General features: G+C 42.9%; 1 protein-coding gene across 1 annotated transcript; it reads right to left on the bottom strand.

The window, feature by feature from the left end:
* Positions 1-4,552: 4,552 nt before the first annotated feature.
* LOC121054511 (uncharacterized abhydrolase domain-containing protein DDB_G0269086) lies at positions 4,553-7,761 on the bottom strand. Its single transcript, XM_040524487.1, has 3 exons — positions 6,606-7,761; positions 5,393-6,399; positions 4,553-5,305 (listed from the first exon to the last, which is right to left on the bottom strand). The coding sequence occupies exons 1-3, from the start codon at positions 7,759-7,761 to the stop codon at positions 4,952-4,954; spliced, it is 2,517 nt and encodes an 838-aa protein (XP_040380421.1). The 3' UTR covers positions 4,553-4,951.
* Positions 7,762-14,674: the final 6,913 nt, after the last annotated feature.

Below are 14,674 nucleotides of genomic sequence, written 5' to 3'. Positions count from 1 at the left end.
GAACGACCGGAAATAAGTAAACCGAAGGTCCAAAATTTCCATCCACGAGCGGGCGAACGGGCGAGTGGTTGGGTGGAGAAACCGAAGATGGGTGGGGGTGTGGTGTGGAGTGGAGTGGGACGAGTCGCACGGCAGCGTACGTGGAGGGGCCGGGTCCGCTTTGAAGTTTTCAGCAGCGACAGCGGCCGGCCGGCGGAGTGGCGGACCGACGAGGGAAAGGGAGGGAGGGACGCGCGTGCGTGCGTGGCATGGATGCACGGAGAAATACCGCGTTGTCGGTGCTCGGTGGTGTACCTAGTTTGTATCATCGGTGGTGGTGCACGCTCGGCCTAACTGCTGATCTCTACTCGACTGTACTGTGCTACTCCGCTTGCTATCGGTGCGGCCTTGCCGGTCGTGGTCGCAGCTCCGGTAACGGGCTAATCATTTTGCCTATAAAACTTAAGGACCGGGTTTTTGAAAAAAATTATAGAGTTTTGAACTAAAAAGTTTTAAGAATTAAATATGGTTGTGAAAGAACTCGTGGACCTTGGCCCATTTCCATCCCTACCTCCACCTCGTCGTCACGTGTAGGCTTGTTTCGTACTTTTCTCTTCTTTTTTTAAAAAATACTCATAAATTTTATCTAGAGAAAGTATCATAGACGGTGTCTTGTCCTTGCTATTTTAGAATGAGACATAATTAGTTCTCATTAAAATATACTAGGTATTGTTGTGCGTGGTGTGGGGTACGATGGCACTCAGAACCCTTTTAGGGTTTTTATTTATTCTTTATAAGTATTATCAATAGTGTAGTATCCGCTACTACATTAATATCAGTTGGCACCATTTAACTATTAGATCTATCGGCAGGTATAACCTAGTATCAGTTGTTTAGGACTAAGGGGATGTTTGGGATAAGGGGCTAAACGAATGTTTGGACACTTGTTATAAATAGTAAACATAGGCTATTAATAAAAACCATCTATAGTCTTACTAATTTGCGGGACGAATCTATTGAGCCTAATTAATCCATAATTAGCTTATGTGATGCTACAGTAAACATACTCTAATTATGGATTAATTAGACTTAAAAAATTCGTCTCGCGAATTAGCCTCTCATTTATGAAATTAGTTTTTCTATTAGTCTATGTTTAATACTTTAAATTAATATCTAAACATCCGATATGATATGAGACTAAAAAGTTTAGCTCTATCTAAAGTAACCCCTAAATATCATCAGGTGCCACAGGATTAGTATATATTAAGCCCCCATATTTCCTTGTTAGTAGAACTTTTGTCCAAGGATGACGTACAGTGCCCTCTTTTTTTCGCATCCTGTCGACGCGACATGTCGCCTTCCTTCGTTTTCCACCGTCTTGGTTGGCCAAGGCTGACTCTCTCTCTCTCTCTCTCTCACAGATGCATTCGTTGCCGTCGTCTGAACGTCAGTTGCCACTGCCCGTAGTTCAGTGCCAGGGGTAACTTAAACTTGCGTGTGTTGGACTTGCATGATCGATACATGCGGCCGGCCGGCTCGTCGATTTATTTTCAACAAAAACTGTCTCGTTGGTTAGGCCAATCTCAATAAAAATTTTATAGACAATAAAGAGATGTCATGTAGGTATTTTTGATGATATGGTAATGAAAAGAGGGATGAAATGAGTTTTATGGTGATAAAACCTTCTATACACTATTACCTAGACAACTTGTATTTTACATGTAACCTAGAAAATAACAATAGATGAAACTATGCATTAAGAGAGGGATGTTTTATCCTAGGGGTTGTTTGGATCCAAGAACTTTTTTAGTCTCTTGTCACATCTGATGTTTGGATATTAATTAGGAGTGTTAAATATAAACTGATAACAAAACTAATTGCATAAATAAAGGTTATTTCATTTGATAAATTTTTTAAGCCTAATTAATCTACGATTAACAAATATTTACTGTAGCATCACATTCACTAATCATGGACTAATTAGACTCAATAGATTCGTCTCACAAAATAGTCCAAAGTATGTGGTGGGTTTTATTAATAGTCTATATTTAATACTTCTAATTAGTGCATAAACATTCGATGTGACAGAGACTAAAGTAGAAGGGATCCAAACACCCCCTAGTTTTAAACTTTTTACATGACATGTTACTCTAGGTAATCATGTTCATGAAACTTACACTGAGGATAGCCTTAGGTACAATTAAGTGACTAACGACCAGATTAATTACCGTTTGCATGCACCTAATACTACAATTTTGGATGATGGAACATGTGTTAGAGGAATTTTAATAGCAAATCTAACTTGCTAGACTGTAATGTTATATTAAAATCAACTAAGTTAATAGGTTGGTTATAAGGTTAAATCTGTTAGAAATTGATTAATGGGCTAAGGCCCATATGAAGATTAATTTCTAGAAAAATCATAAAAGCTCACTCATGGAAGCATGCATGTGAACCTTTTGTGCAATGTGCATTGCTAGTTCTATGAAAATGAGACCTCATTAAATAGGAGAGTGCTCTCTAGACACTTGAGCAAGAAAGAAGTAGAGCAACATACGCGCGCTTGCTCGCCTCGCCTGGTTCGTGTCGTGCGTGTGAATGGTCCGTTAAACTTGGACCCTCGTGTTTAAGTAGATGCGGATAGGTGCTTCGCCCAATCCTACTCAGAACAACCTTCGATACACGTTAACTATGTTTAATCTAATTTTGCATATGTTTAATCTATTCATGTGTAGCTCTTTCGCATACATATTTAGATTAAATTTGTTCATGTTGGTTGATCCATGTGTTGCCATCCTTTCACTATACAATGTCATGATTTATTTATGTGATATATTAAGTTATTGTGTGCTTATATTTTTAACGGAATCTTTTCTCTATAAACTTTACATTTAATGTATTTTCGTTGAAGTATAGCTAGACCAACCTTATTCTTTTCAGTATCTATTTCCTCTTCATCAGCTTATAGCCAACTTATGATCTACCATTACAGTCGGATGCTATTGAGTATGTGTGGGCTAGCCGTGAGCCAGTGTAGTGTAAGTGCCAGTATATCTGTGTCTGACTTTAGGCCATGTCTTTTCTATAATTTGAATTTTTGGGGCAATGTTCTATTCGTTTAAACGATATGTTTTATGTTTTTAAAATATAAAATTAACTTATCCAATCAATCTAGACAAAAATTAAACTTCATACAAGTTAATTCCTTTATTTATAACCCTATATAACTATAAAAAATATTAAATCATCTAAAATCTACGTAACTTTCACACAGAACCTTAAACCCAGAAGAGCATGAATCTTTGGATAATGGAAGTGGTGTAACTTTGATCTAGTACCAACTGTTATAACTGATTAACACACACGCTATAAGCATAGCAATAGATAATAAATACTCCCTCGTATTTTTTTTGTTAGACGTTGGTTTCAAATTTAAATATGGAGGGACTAACAAACAAAAATAATAAAAAAATATACACGATCAGCAAAGCCGTCGTCGCCAGCGTTTAGATTTTCTGAGAGAGTATAGTACGCTATGACTGGGCCGAATTGTATCCCATCTTGCAAACAGCGGCCCAAACTAGTCATTAATGCTACGTTTGGGTTTAAGATCGAACTTATGGGCCCCGATAAATTCAGCTGAAAATTGGTGGCTTCCACCTTTCAATGTGGTAGTAACCCTCGAACCCCCCCACCCACAACACACACCTGAACCAACCCATTTTAAATTGTTTTGTCACGTTTGCCGTGCTTTCGTCTCGTCTTTTTGCTTTTACTCATGTTTATAAAAAAATCAACTCTAAATTTAGAATTAATTTTTTAGGTTTTTTAGTGTATTTTATTTTTCTGTTTTCGCTTTTAGATAGCTAAATGTGTATAAAAACTATATGTATAAATTATTTTTCGTTTATAAATATACTTTTTGGCTTTTTTTCCTTAAAAGGTGATCACCCCCTTCAATTTCAGCTCTTTTATTAAGGCCTTGCTTAGCACCATATCTGAACGATGAGCTGCTTCGCTTCCACCACCACAAGTATCTTGACTCGTGACACAGCGTAGAATTTATAGTCAAAAGGTTTCATAGAACATCACTTTAGTCAAATCTCATGTAATTTTAGCATATATGAAACAATGTAATTTAATATATAAAAAAGTTAAACCAATTATCTACATTAAAAAATCAATAATTAATTTTTTTCATAGACATATTATAATATGAAAACATTAAATGAACGATTACTTAGCATTAAATGAACGATTACTTAATATGAAAACATTATAGTAAAACGTTACAACCAAAAAAATTAAACATCTTGCATTATGAAACGGAGGCAGTAATTCCCAACTTTATGTGTTGCAAATCATAATATATATGCTTTTCTGTAACATCTACCATAAACACGGGGTTTTTTCCCTCAAATTTAAGGTCTTCGGTTAATCCCAATCACAGGAGGATTAAGGGGATTAGAAAGGGATTTATTCCATACCTATTGTGGCTCAATCCTCTCTAATTCCTCTCTCTTGGAAAATAACCGAACAAGGCCTAACGTGGAAATAATCAGAGTCGCTCATTTACGAGTGTCTTATATTATTCAATAATTACACTCCTTTGCTAGTAAAAATAGAAACGAGAAAATACAGATTAATTGTACTAGAGCAAGAGATAGCACTATAGAAGTTGTCAAGGTACATTTGTCAGGTCTACCATAGTGAAACTCTCATCGAACCATGGCCGTGGTTAGGGCATGCATGCTGCTGGAGCTGTCAGATCGGCTTAATACAAGCTTGATAGAATCATAGAAGAAGTAGTATGAGCTAATCTTGGATTGTAGTAGTTCTTCCTCTCTCTACATATGCAGATGCAGTTTAATCGTGCAGTTACATTGCTCCTCTTCAGTTTCAGATGGAACAGGTTAAAGGAAATTAAGAAGAAGCTGTTCTGTGGTTTGGTGCGGCAATGGCACGTCAGAATTCAGGATTTCAGAAGGGTGGCGTGGAGGATGCCATGGAAGGTGAGCGTGCCCTCGAGGTCGCCGATGATCCGCGAGATCCGCACCTCCAGGCCCCTCTGCACGTCGCGCAGCAGCGCCCCGACCACGTCCATGAACCTCCCCATGTCCATGTCCACGTCGCCGTCGCCGCCGCCGGTGGCCGCGGCGGCGCGGGCCAGGCTCGGCGCGATCCTGGACTGCATCTCCAGCAGCTTCTGCCCCGTCGCCACCATGTACCGCTGCAGCTGGAACGTCTCCTCCAGGAACTGCGCCAGCTCCCGGCAGCTCCCCTCGCCGCCGCTCTCCCGCCGCCCGCCGCCCCGCTTGCTCTCCTCCTGAAACACGATCGCCACGTCAATGGCGCTCGCCGCCGCCCGTTGCGGTGGAAGAGACAGTGTCCGGGAACACGACACGGTACGTACCATTCTTGTGCAGAGGTCGTCGATCTTGTCCTCGAGGGACTGGTACCTCTTGACGTGCTTGCTCAGGAAGGACACCATCATCTGGTAGCTCTTCGGATACTGCTGCCTCCCGCCGCCGGCGATGGTGGCGGTGGCGGCGGCGTTGCTCGACGGCTTCGTTGTGGCGGTCACCGTGTCCTTGCTACCTGCTGCCGCGGCGGCCAGCTTCTCGAGGACGAGCAGCTGCTGCTTCAGCCTCTTGATCTTGTACGACACGGCGAGCGCTTGGATGTCCATCTTCGAAGCGGTGGTTCTTTGGTCCGGCGGCGCCGCGACCACGAGCGCGAGCTCGGAGACCTCCTGACGGTCCGTGCTGTCCCGCGGTTGCGTGATCCCTGGATCGGTGGAGACTTCCTTCTCCTCGTCTTCCTCCTCCTCGATCTCGCACGTGTACGAGCTTCGCGCCGGCGCGATCGGCCGCTGCTCGTGTTCGACCAGGTCGTCCGGAACCGAGACGACGGCGTACGCCTCTGTGGCATCCATGTCGAACGCCTTGTTCTTGTGTTCGTCCGGCGAGACCGGCTCGAGCAATTTGATCTCCGTAGCCTCGACGCGGTCCGGGGACCACGGAACGCCATGCTCGCAACCGCCGGCGTTGCCATCGGCGGGGCAGATCTCCGCGTCGTCGTCGTCGCCGTCGAGGGCTCCTGCCTGGTCCGGCACGGCGAGCCGCTCCCTGAGCGACCGGTTCTCGTCGTCCCTATCGACGAGCAGCGCCTCCAGCGCGGCGCGGCGCTGCTCCTGCTCCGACAGGCGGGCCTCCAGCTCCTGGAGGCGGCAGCGCAGCCGCGACGCCTCCATGTCCATGCTAACCGCGCGCCACCGGAACGCCTCCAGCTTCTCGTCCTTGAGCCGGAGCTGCTCCGTGAACGCCTCCACCTCCGCGCTGTGGCGATGCCGGATCATGCTCGTGTACTTCTCCGTCTCCATCTTGAACCACTCCTGCAAATCCTGGTACTCCTCCACCACTGCAAATCGCAGGAACATTTGTTACTGCTACAAATTTGTAATTTTTGCTGAATTTGTGACGAATTTGCTCGTCAAAGAAATCAAATTTGCAACCTGTTCATGGTGTTTCATTTATTACAACACAACAAAAACGAACTTTTGGAATTGAATGCTGACATCTTTGTGTACTTCGACGACGTATTAATGCTCGAAAGGGCACACGTACCGGGCTTGTCGTCGACGCATTCGACGACGGTGGGATCCTTCGCCGGCGGCGCCGCCGCCGTAGGACGGCATTTCTTGGCGTCGGCATCCTCCACATGGTCCACGAAGAGTATCTTGGTGTCGTGCGCGAAGGCGGCATCGGGGGATGTCAGCTTGTCGGAGCAGCCGGGGTTGTCCGCAGCGGCGGCGGCGCACCTCGCCGACGACCTGGAGCCGCGGCGGTGGCGGGACTCCCACACCTTGCGCCACCGGTCGGCCTCCAGCTCCGCCTGCTTACGCCTGGCCTTGCACATCTTCACCTCCCGCACCAGCATCTCCCTGTCCTCCATGTCGATCTTGGACTTGCGCAGCATCGCTGAGAGGATCTTGTCCTTGTGCTCCGCGTCCCGCCGCAGCCGCGCGGCCTCCGCGGAGAGCTCCGCCGCCGTCGCCGCGGCCGCGTCGCGGCGCTCCTGGGCCTCCCTGAGCTCTGCCTCCGCGGCGTCCCCGCGCCGCGCCGCGCGGGCGAGCTCCGCCTCGAGCTGCCGCTGCGCGGACGCGAGCTCCACGAGCGCCGCCTTGTGCTTCCGCAGCTCGGCGGCGTGCTCCTGCGCCTCCTTCCCGGCGCCGTCGCGCGCCTCCGCCGCCGCCTGCTCCGCCACCCGTAGCTTCTCCTCGGCCTCCTCCCGCCGCCTCGCCTCCTGCTCCACAGCCGCCTCCTTGAGCCCCGCCGCGCGCCGCTCCTCCTCCAGCTGCCCCGTCAGCTCCGCCACGGCCTCCTCGTGCGCCGCCTCCCGCGCCCGGGCCGCGGCGACGACGGCGTGCACCTGCCGCCGCAGCCCCTTCCTCTCCGCGAACCACCGCTGCTCATGCGCTGCGAATATGCCCGCCACCTTCTCGTTCGCCCTGGCGTCCTCCGCCCTCCTCCGCCGGAGCTCCTCCACCTCCAGCTCCAGCTCCCCGACCCTCCCCCTCAGCGCCAGCTCCCTCCGCCGCGACCACCGGCATGGCGGCAGAGGCCCCCCCGCGCAAAGATCGCACCCACCACCCGAGCGCCGCAGCACGGCGAGAGCGCAAGAAAGCCCGAAGTACGCAACGGCGCGGTGGTGCTGCTCCATTGCCGGCCAAGAAGAAGACAGCATCCCGCCACCCACGACCACCACCTCTTCCTCCACCATGTCCGGTAGTAGGATCACAGGTCGAGTAGTAGAGAGGAGGTTTAGAGGTCGTAGCGGCGGCAATGGTGGGTGGTGTCAGGTGGGATCATTGGGCGGGACGGGATTGCATGGCCGCGAGGTGGAGAAGAAGAAGAGAGAGGGGAGCAGCGGTGGTGGCGCAGGCGCTGGCAGGAGAGTGGTCAGTGTAGTACAGCACATGAGGAGGCCAAAGGCTGTCGCTGGTACGGGCAGTCAGGAGCTGGGTCAACCGGTCAACGGGGAAGCAGAGTTGGTTACAAATGGAAGGAGGCAGAGGGGAATGTGATCAAGCTTGCCTGCAGAATGGATAACAGCATGGGGGTGGGCCTAATCAGTACTACACCCGTAAGCCGTAACAATAAAAAATAAAAAGAATTATTTGGCTTTTTAAGTAAAAAAAGTCAATCGATATATTTGTACATATTTATAAATGAATAATGGAAGTAATTTTTTAACATATGGGTGCATGTACATCTGTTACTTGTATGTCATCAAAAATTATGAAAAAATTTAACAAGATAGTTTAATATGAGTTATATCACTTCACCAACATATAAATTTAAATTCAACTTCTACAAATTGTAACAAAAAAAACAAAAACAATTATGAATATACGCATACGTAGTTTCAGTTTTATTTGTTTTTCTCTACAACTTGTAGAAGTTGAACTTAAACTTGCATGCTTGTGGAGTGATATAAATCATATTAATCTATCTTATCAAATTTTTTCATATTTTTAATGACTATTTAGATGGCATGCAAGCACACGGGTGTACCTACACCCGTGTGCTAAAAACTGTTTCCCAATGAATAATAATTTGTGAATAAAAGTTTTATTTATGTATTTTTAGTGATCTTAAAGCCAAGGCTAGAAAATAAATTAGGTGGAGAACTCCTAAACCAACTCCAAATTTAAGTGAAAATTTTAATTTTTGGCTTATAAAAATAAGCAAAAGCGAAAATAGAGGGTGTATAATACCTTTTACTTTATCAAATATCAATACATTTATTCTTTATCTAGTTACAGTGTATTTATTATATTTACATAAACTCTAATATAATAATTATTTACAAATAAACTTATTTTAGAAAAAAAATAGAGAGAGCAAATATGATCTTATTTGAGAACAGAAGAAGCAGGACAATCACAACGGAACGGGTTTAACCTCTGTGCTGGAGTATTTGGCTCTGTGCTGTCATATGGAATCTGGTGTTCATAGTCATGTGGCTCGTTTGGCCGTTTGAGTTGTTCGGCTTCAGTACAGGTTGCGACAAAATATCTGTTAAATCCCTCCGGGCGTAATTAATTGGCATTTTACTATAACCATTTTTAACGAAAACAAAACATGATTATAAATAGAACAGACTGAAGGCAATATTTTTATGAATGTGTTATTTTGTTGATGAAAGATGAAAAATTATCTAATTTTTAAGCCAATGGACTTATTTGTTTTTTAATAGCTATAGAGTTAAATATCTACTTTAGAAAGAATTTCTGTATATAAACTTCCTCCAAAATAAACAGTTTAACAGTTTGAGAAATATATGCACAAAATACGAGAAAAAAAAGAAGAATAATCTGAATAGAATAATATTGATGCAGAAACTTGGCACCCTACGGCTTTTATCACTGACCATGTTACTTTGAGCCCTAGGTGCAATATAAACAAATGTAATGCTGGAACACATGATTTTATAATTGAGCCCATGAGTTCAAGTCCATGCTCATTGATATATTCTCATGTTTTTTACTAGCGTGCAAAAAATTATATGTTTCGCATTCACTGAACCATATTTATATAAATATTTGGGTATAAATCTTTTAAATTCCTAACATCTCTTGATTTTCTTTGACAATCCATGTTAGTAACTTTCTCCTATGAGCTCGGTGAACAATAGCAACCTTTGGATTAAATTATAAGGATTGAAGGTGTAGTGGGAGAAGATGGAGGAGAGGATGGAGTTCCCTAAGTTTAGACACTGACATCCAATAGTTAATACATGGACTATAAACATCTATATTGTTAGGTCGAGAATGAAAAGGGATCAATTGTAGCATGTCAATGCCACTCTGTTGGAGATAGGAGAGTAGACGGAGTAGAGGGGTGGAGAAAAACATGATCATGTCATTAGAGAGATAAAGGCAACATAGGTTAATTGGGAAACTATCATTGCCAAAGACCACGAAGGCATATGGGCACCAACGGCAACTAAGACGGATACGATAGTGTACAAAGGGGTGATAGAGATGTCATGTAGGGAGGTAGGGGGTGAAAGAGGAGATGGTTCATGAGCATGCAAAAAATAAACAAGGTCATTTCGTAATCCGAGGTGGCCTATCATTGTGACCTCGGTAGAGAAGATGTAGCACACAAAAGGGAAGCTACTGTTTAACACCATATGCTAGCAATATAGTTGTAGTCCGGATGAACTTGTATCAATCTTTTCATTTTTAACCCTTTCTTATATGCAGTTTAGTTCTTAAGTTGGTTCCATTTACACATTCATCCAAAGCTATGCAACTTAATAGAAAATTTAAAAATAAAAATTATATACCTCCTCAGATTCATCTATGTTCAATCTTCCCACCTGCTCCTCTTGTCTCCAAAATCGATTTAATTCCATCACTATCCCACCATCAGCCACTCCAGTTCATCATTAGTTTACTGACATCTCCTTCCTCTTGCCCCACCATCTTCAGCATCGCCACCACCTCCATACCTCATCTCCAGCTGCGTCGTCTCTACCATTTTTATGCGTCGCATGCTTCTTCATGGATCTACAAGGTGGCTTGGTGACTCGGCACAACAAGGTTGCATGCTACTAAATCTTGTCAACCTTGGACGAGTCTGCAATGGAGTCATTGGATTGAGCGGTGACTCCGCATCTTTGCGCTCTGGTGCTGGCGGCCGTCACGATTATAGTGGCTCCGACTCCAAACCCAAATCCATCACAGTTGGCCGATAGATCAGTCGTCTTGGTTCTTGCCTTCTTTGCTGGGTGTGTCCCGTTGCATGGTAGCGTTGAAAGCATAATGCTACAAGGCTTATTTTGAACATAACATTAATTTCTAAATTGAATAACATGCTAGAAATATAATTAAATACTCTCGTATGGGAATGTATGCCACTAACATGATTACAAAATGCAACGTAAGGTCCAACATATACCAAGTTATGGCTCTTAATTTACTCAACAATAACATGCTAACACCCAGTAATAATTAATTTATTTACTAGAATTTAACAACTCAAAATATAAAATATTTTATGTTTAAATACATTTTTGTACTATACGTTTTATTAAAAAATTATAAAATAATCATTTATCTTATTATGGTTTGTTTTGTCGTTTTAAGTACTTCGAGTACTCATAACTTATATTTGCATATTTATATTTTAAATAAAATATGATAAATGATTACATATATAAATTAAGAACGTCAAACATTAAAACATTGCACACGGTTTCCTAATCTTTCTTTTCATGTCTCTTTCTCCCTTGTACTACTGCTCCTGTACTAGTTGTCACACCATTTTATCCTAATATTTTCACCTCTGTTTATACTTATAAGCGAAAATTTGAATTTTTAATATTAAATTTGAAATCGGTTAGAAAGTTTTTGTCGTAGTTTATTTTTTAACCTTGTCTTGCAAATCGCTTCGAACACGTATATAGAAGTTTGATTCATAAAATATTTTTCGTTGGTAAATATGGTGTTTGTTTTTTCCTTGAAAAATCCAAAAGATCAACCTTTTCCTCCCATATGGCTGGTCAAAACCGGCTCTATGTATCTTACCACCACTGCCAGTCGATCCTGGGGGGTTATGGAATGAAGCAGAAGGACATCCTTTCTGCCTCCTGTGGCACACTGCTACTCCTACCACCTTTCTTGGCTGTCAGAGGCCTTTACGAGTACTGCATGTGGTTTTGTGGGTCTCCCAAAAGGGCACAACGCTTTGGGGAGAGTCCTTTTTGGCCTTTTTGATCCTTTCTCCGGTAAAAGCAGGATCCATTCGCAACGGTCATAGACTGGTACCAGCACCAGGAGCAGCAACCAACACTGTGACTTGATCGTATTGCTCCCGACCCAAAATCATAGAATCTCAAGAACAAGGGCTAAAATTTGGCTCTCTAAATCTTACTTTAGTTATTTATATAAAAAGGTTTTATCTCCAAATTGATATTCACTTCGTAGGCTCTTCATTCCCACTCTTCAAATTCAAATGACTAGTTACCACTGTTCAAATTTTAGAAACTTTCACAACTTCAACAGACTCTTTATATGCACTATTCATATTCACTCTCTAAGTATGTTTCTCTAGACTGTGAGTCATCTCTATGAGACCCATAGATAGCCATCTAAATTAATAGGAGGGAGACTTACTCGATTTGGCCATTGGGGGAATTTCACCACTCAAATGACATGGCAAGTCATATGAGTAGCCTCTTGGAGATTAGTTTTACAATATAATTACTAGAATTTGGTATAAAGAATCATTTAATCATTCTTTTGGAGATGCTATTGGTGATTTTCCATATGGTACTGCATTTGATTGTAAATATAACATTGTTAATCTTTTTATTGTGTTTAACCAATTAATTTATTAAAAAGAAAACTATGTGTTATTAATAATGAAATTTATTTTGGCATTTGGTTCAAATAAGGGGCTGTTTAGTTCCTAAAATTTTCACCCAAAAACATCACATAAAATCTTTGGACACCTAAATAGAGTATTAAATATAGATAAAACGAAAAACTAATTGCACAGTTACGTGAGAAATCGTGAGATAAATGTTTTGAGCTAATTAGTACATGATTAGTCATAAGTGCTATAGTAACCCACATATGCTAATGACAGATTAATTAGGCTCAAAAGATTCGTCTCACTGCTTACAGGCCAGTCATGAAATTCGTTTTTTCATTCGTGCCCGAAAACCCCTTCCGACATCCGGTCAAACATCTGATGTGACATCCAAAAATTTTTATTTCACCAACTAAACACCCCCTAAAATACAACCAATTATTACAGCTGTTACGAGACAAATTACTGTAAATTGCAAAACTAGAGTTTGATTAAATCAATAAAGCTAGTAGAATGACACTAGAAAGATAGATGTTTTCATTTATGGTTAGCCAGAGTATGCATAACCATTGTTTCTCTTAGCGACTTACAAGTTGATTTCAGTCATTGTCATTCTTAAACTATAAAAGGAAAAACGTACCCCATCCCGCTATCAGCTCTCCCTTACCCTCTTCTTGTAGGCATATATATATATGTGGGGTTTGGTGCACACAGAATCATACCGAGGATTTTATTCCTGTGCCCATCCCTACTATACGCTGCTCGATCGATCGCCGCATTGAATTAATTCCGGACACGCATGGGCACGGCTGTGTCTACTGCATTGTGTCCGGCCGGTCACTATCAAATCTTCCCTCCTCTTAATCATTTGCTCCAGATTAACACATGAATTAACCATAATGTTTTGATCCCCCTTTTGAAGCCAGCAAGCTAGTGTTCTTCCAATGATTGGATCTTGGACTCGGCCATAAGTGTATATGCATGTATGGATGGAGGCTCTTTTGTTGCTAGATCGACGGTAGATGCATGTATATCACTCCTGTGATTTTAAATTTGAATCGTTTTAATATAAAAAAAAAGGTTAGAACATAGGTCAAAATAACTTTCATCACTACTAAAGGATGTGAGTCATCGTTAATGGCTTAAAGCGCATCTCCAACAGCCTATATAAATTCGATTCTCCAAATATCTATTTGGTCGATCTCCATTTTATTTGTCAAGTCAAATTCGTTTTTTCACTCCACCAGCTTCTCCATCCATCCTCTCTATTCCAAGTCAATGACATCGGGACACCACTTGTCAGCCTTTGTACCTATTATTCCTGATCTCTCTCCCCCTCTTCCCCTCTCTCTCTCCCTCTTGTGTTCCATGGCTGTGGACAGCAACGGCGACAACCTCCCTAGTCGGCGACGGCGACAGACGAGATCTAGAGAGGGGAAGATGGAGACAGTGTCGGCAGTATCGGCTGGCGGCGGCGGCTGTCCTGGTCGACGACAAACTTGCCCCGGCTAGCGGTGGTCTTGCTGGTTTGGTATTCTGGCGGCGTCGGTGGGAGACTTGGGGGAGAGAATGAGACGGTAGGCCCATGCGTGGGCCCATGTTTGGCAAGTGAATGGCAAGTGGACTAGGCTAGCTAAGTTTGACTAGTGAGGAAAGGAATTTGTCCATCCGAATGGCTTGGAGAGTGGGATGGAAAGACGGTTGGAGTATGATTTTTATTTAAAATGGCTAAATTTTGGTTTGTAGAGTGTGATGAAAATGCTCTAAGATTGGGCAACCATATAGCAATTGTTGGTCACTGTTACAATTATTATAATACTTCCGGTATCCAGTAGACAAACACAGTAAAAGTACTCGTCTTAAAGTGGTCACTCTTAGGCTCTCTTCGGTTTGGAGAAATTTTACAGGAATTTTGAAGGAATTAAACTGTTTCCTCTGAAATTCCTATAAAATTCCTGAGATCCGAAGAAACCCTTACATTTTTTTTAATTTTCTGCCTCTTCTCTTCATGAACTCAATCTTATGGAATGCGTAGAATTGAATCCATTTTAAGAGCCCGCCCTCTTTGTTTTCTCGACTCTTCTCCAAAATACACGTACGTGTGACATAAAGCAAGTTTATAATAAACAACTTACCTGTTTGACATGACCCAATCAAACTTAGATTCTCCATTAATATATGCAAACTCGATCGTCGTTATACAGTCCGAGGCCTCGGAACAAGGCTTTACTTACTTCATTAATCAGCCGGACAAGCATATATCAGCTGGACAAGCATATACATGCTCACCCTGCCCTAAAATAAAGTTA

The sequence above is a fragment of the Oryza brachyantha genome, chromosome 1, assembly GCF_000231095.2.
Source record: "Oryza brachyantha chromosome 1, ObraRS2, whole genome shotgun sequence".
NCBI lineage: Eukaryota > Viridiplantae > Streptophyta > Magnoliopsida > Poales > Poaceae > Oryza > Oryza brachyantha.
The sequence above is the reverse complement of the archived record's forward strand: the minus strand, read 5'-3'. Positions and strand labels throughout refer to the sequence as shown.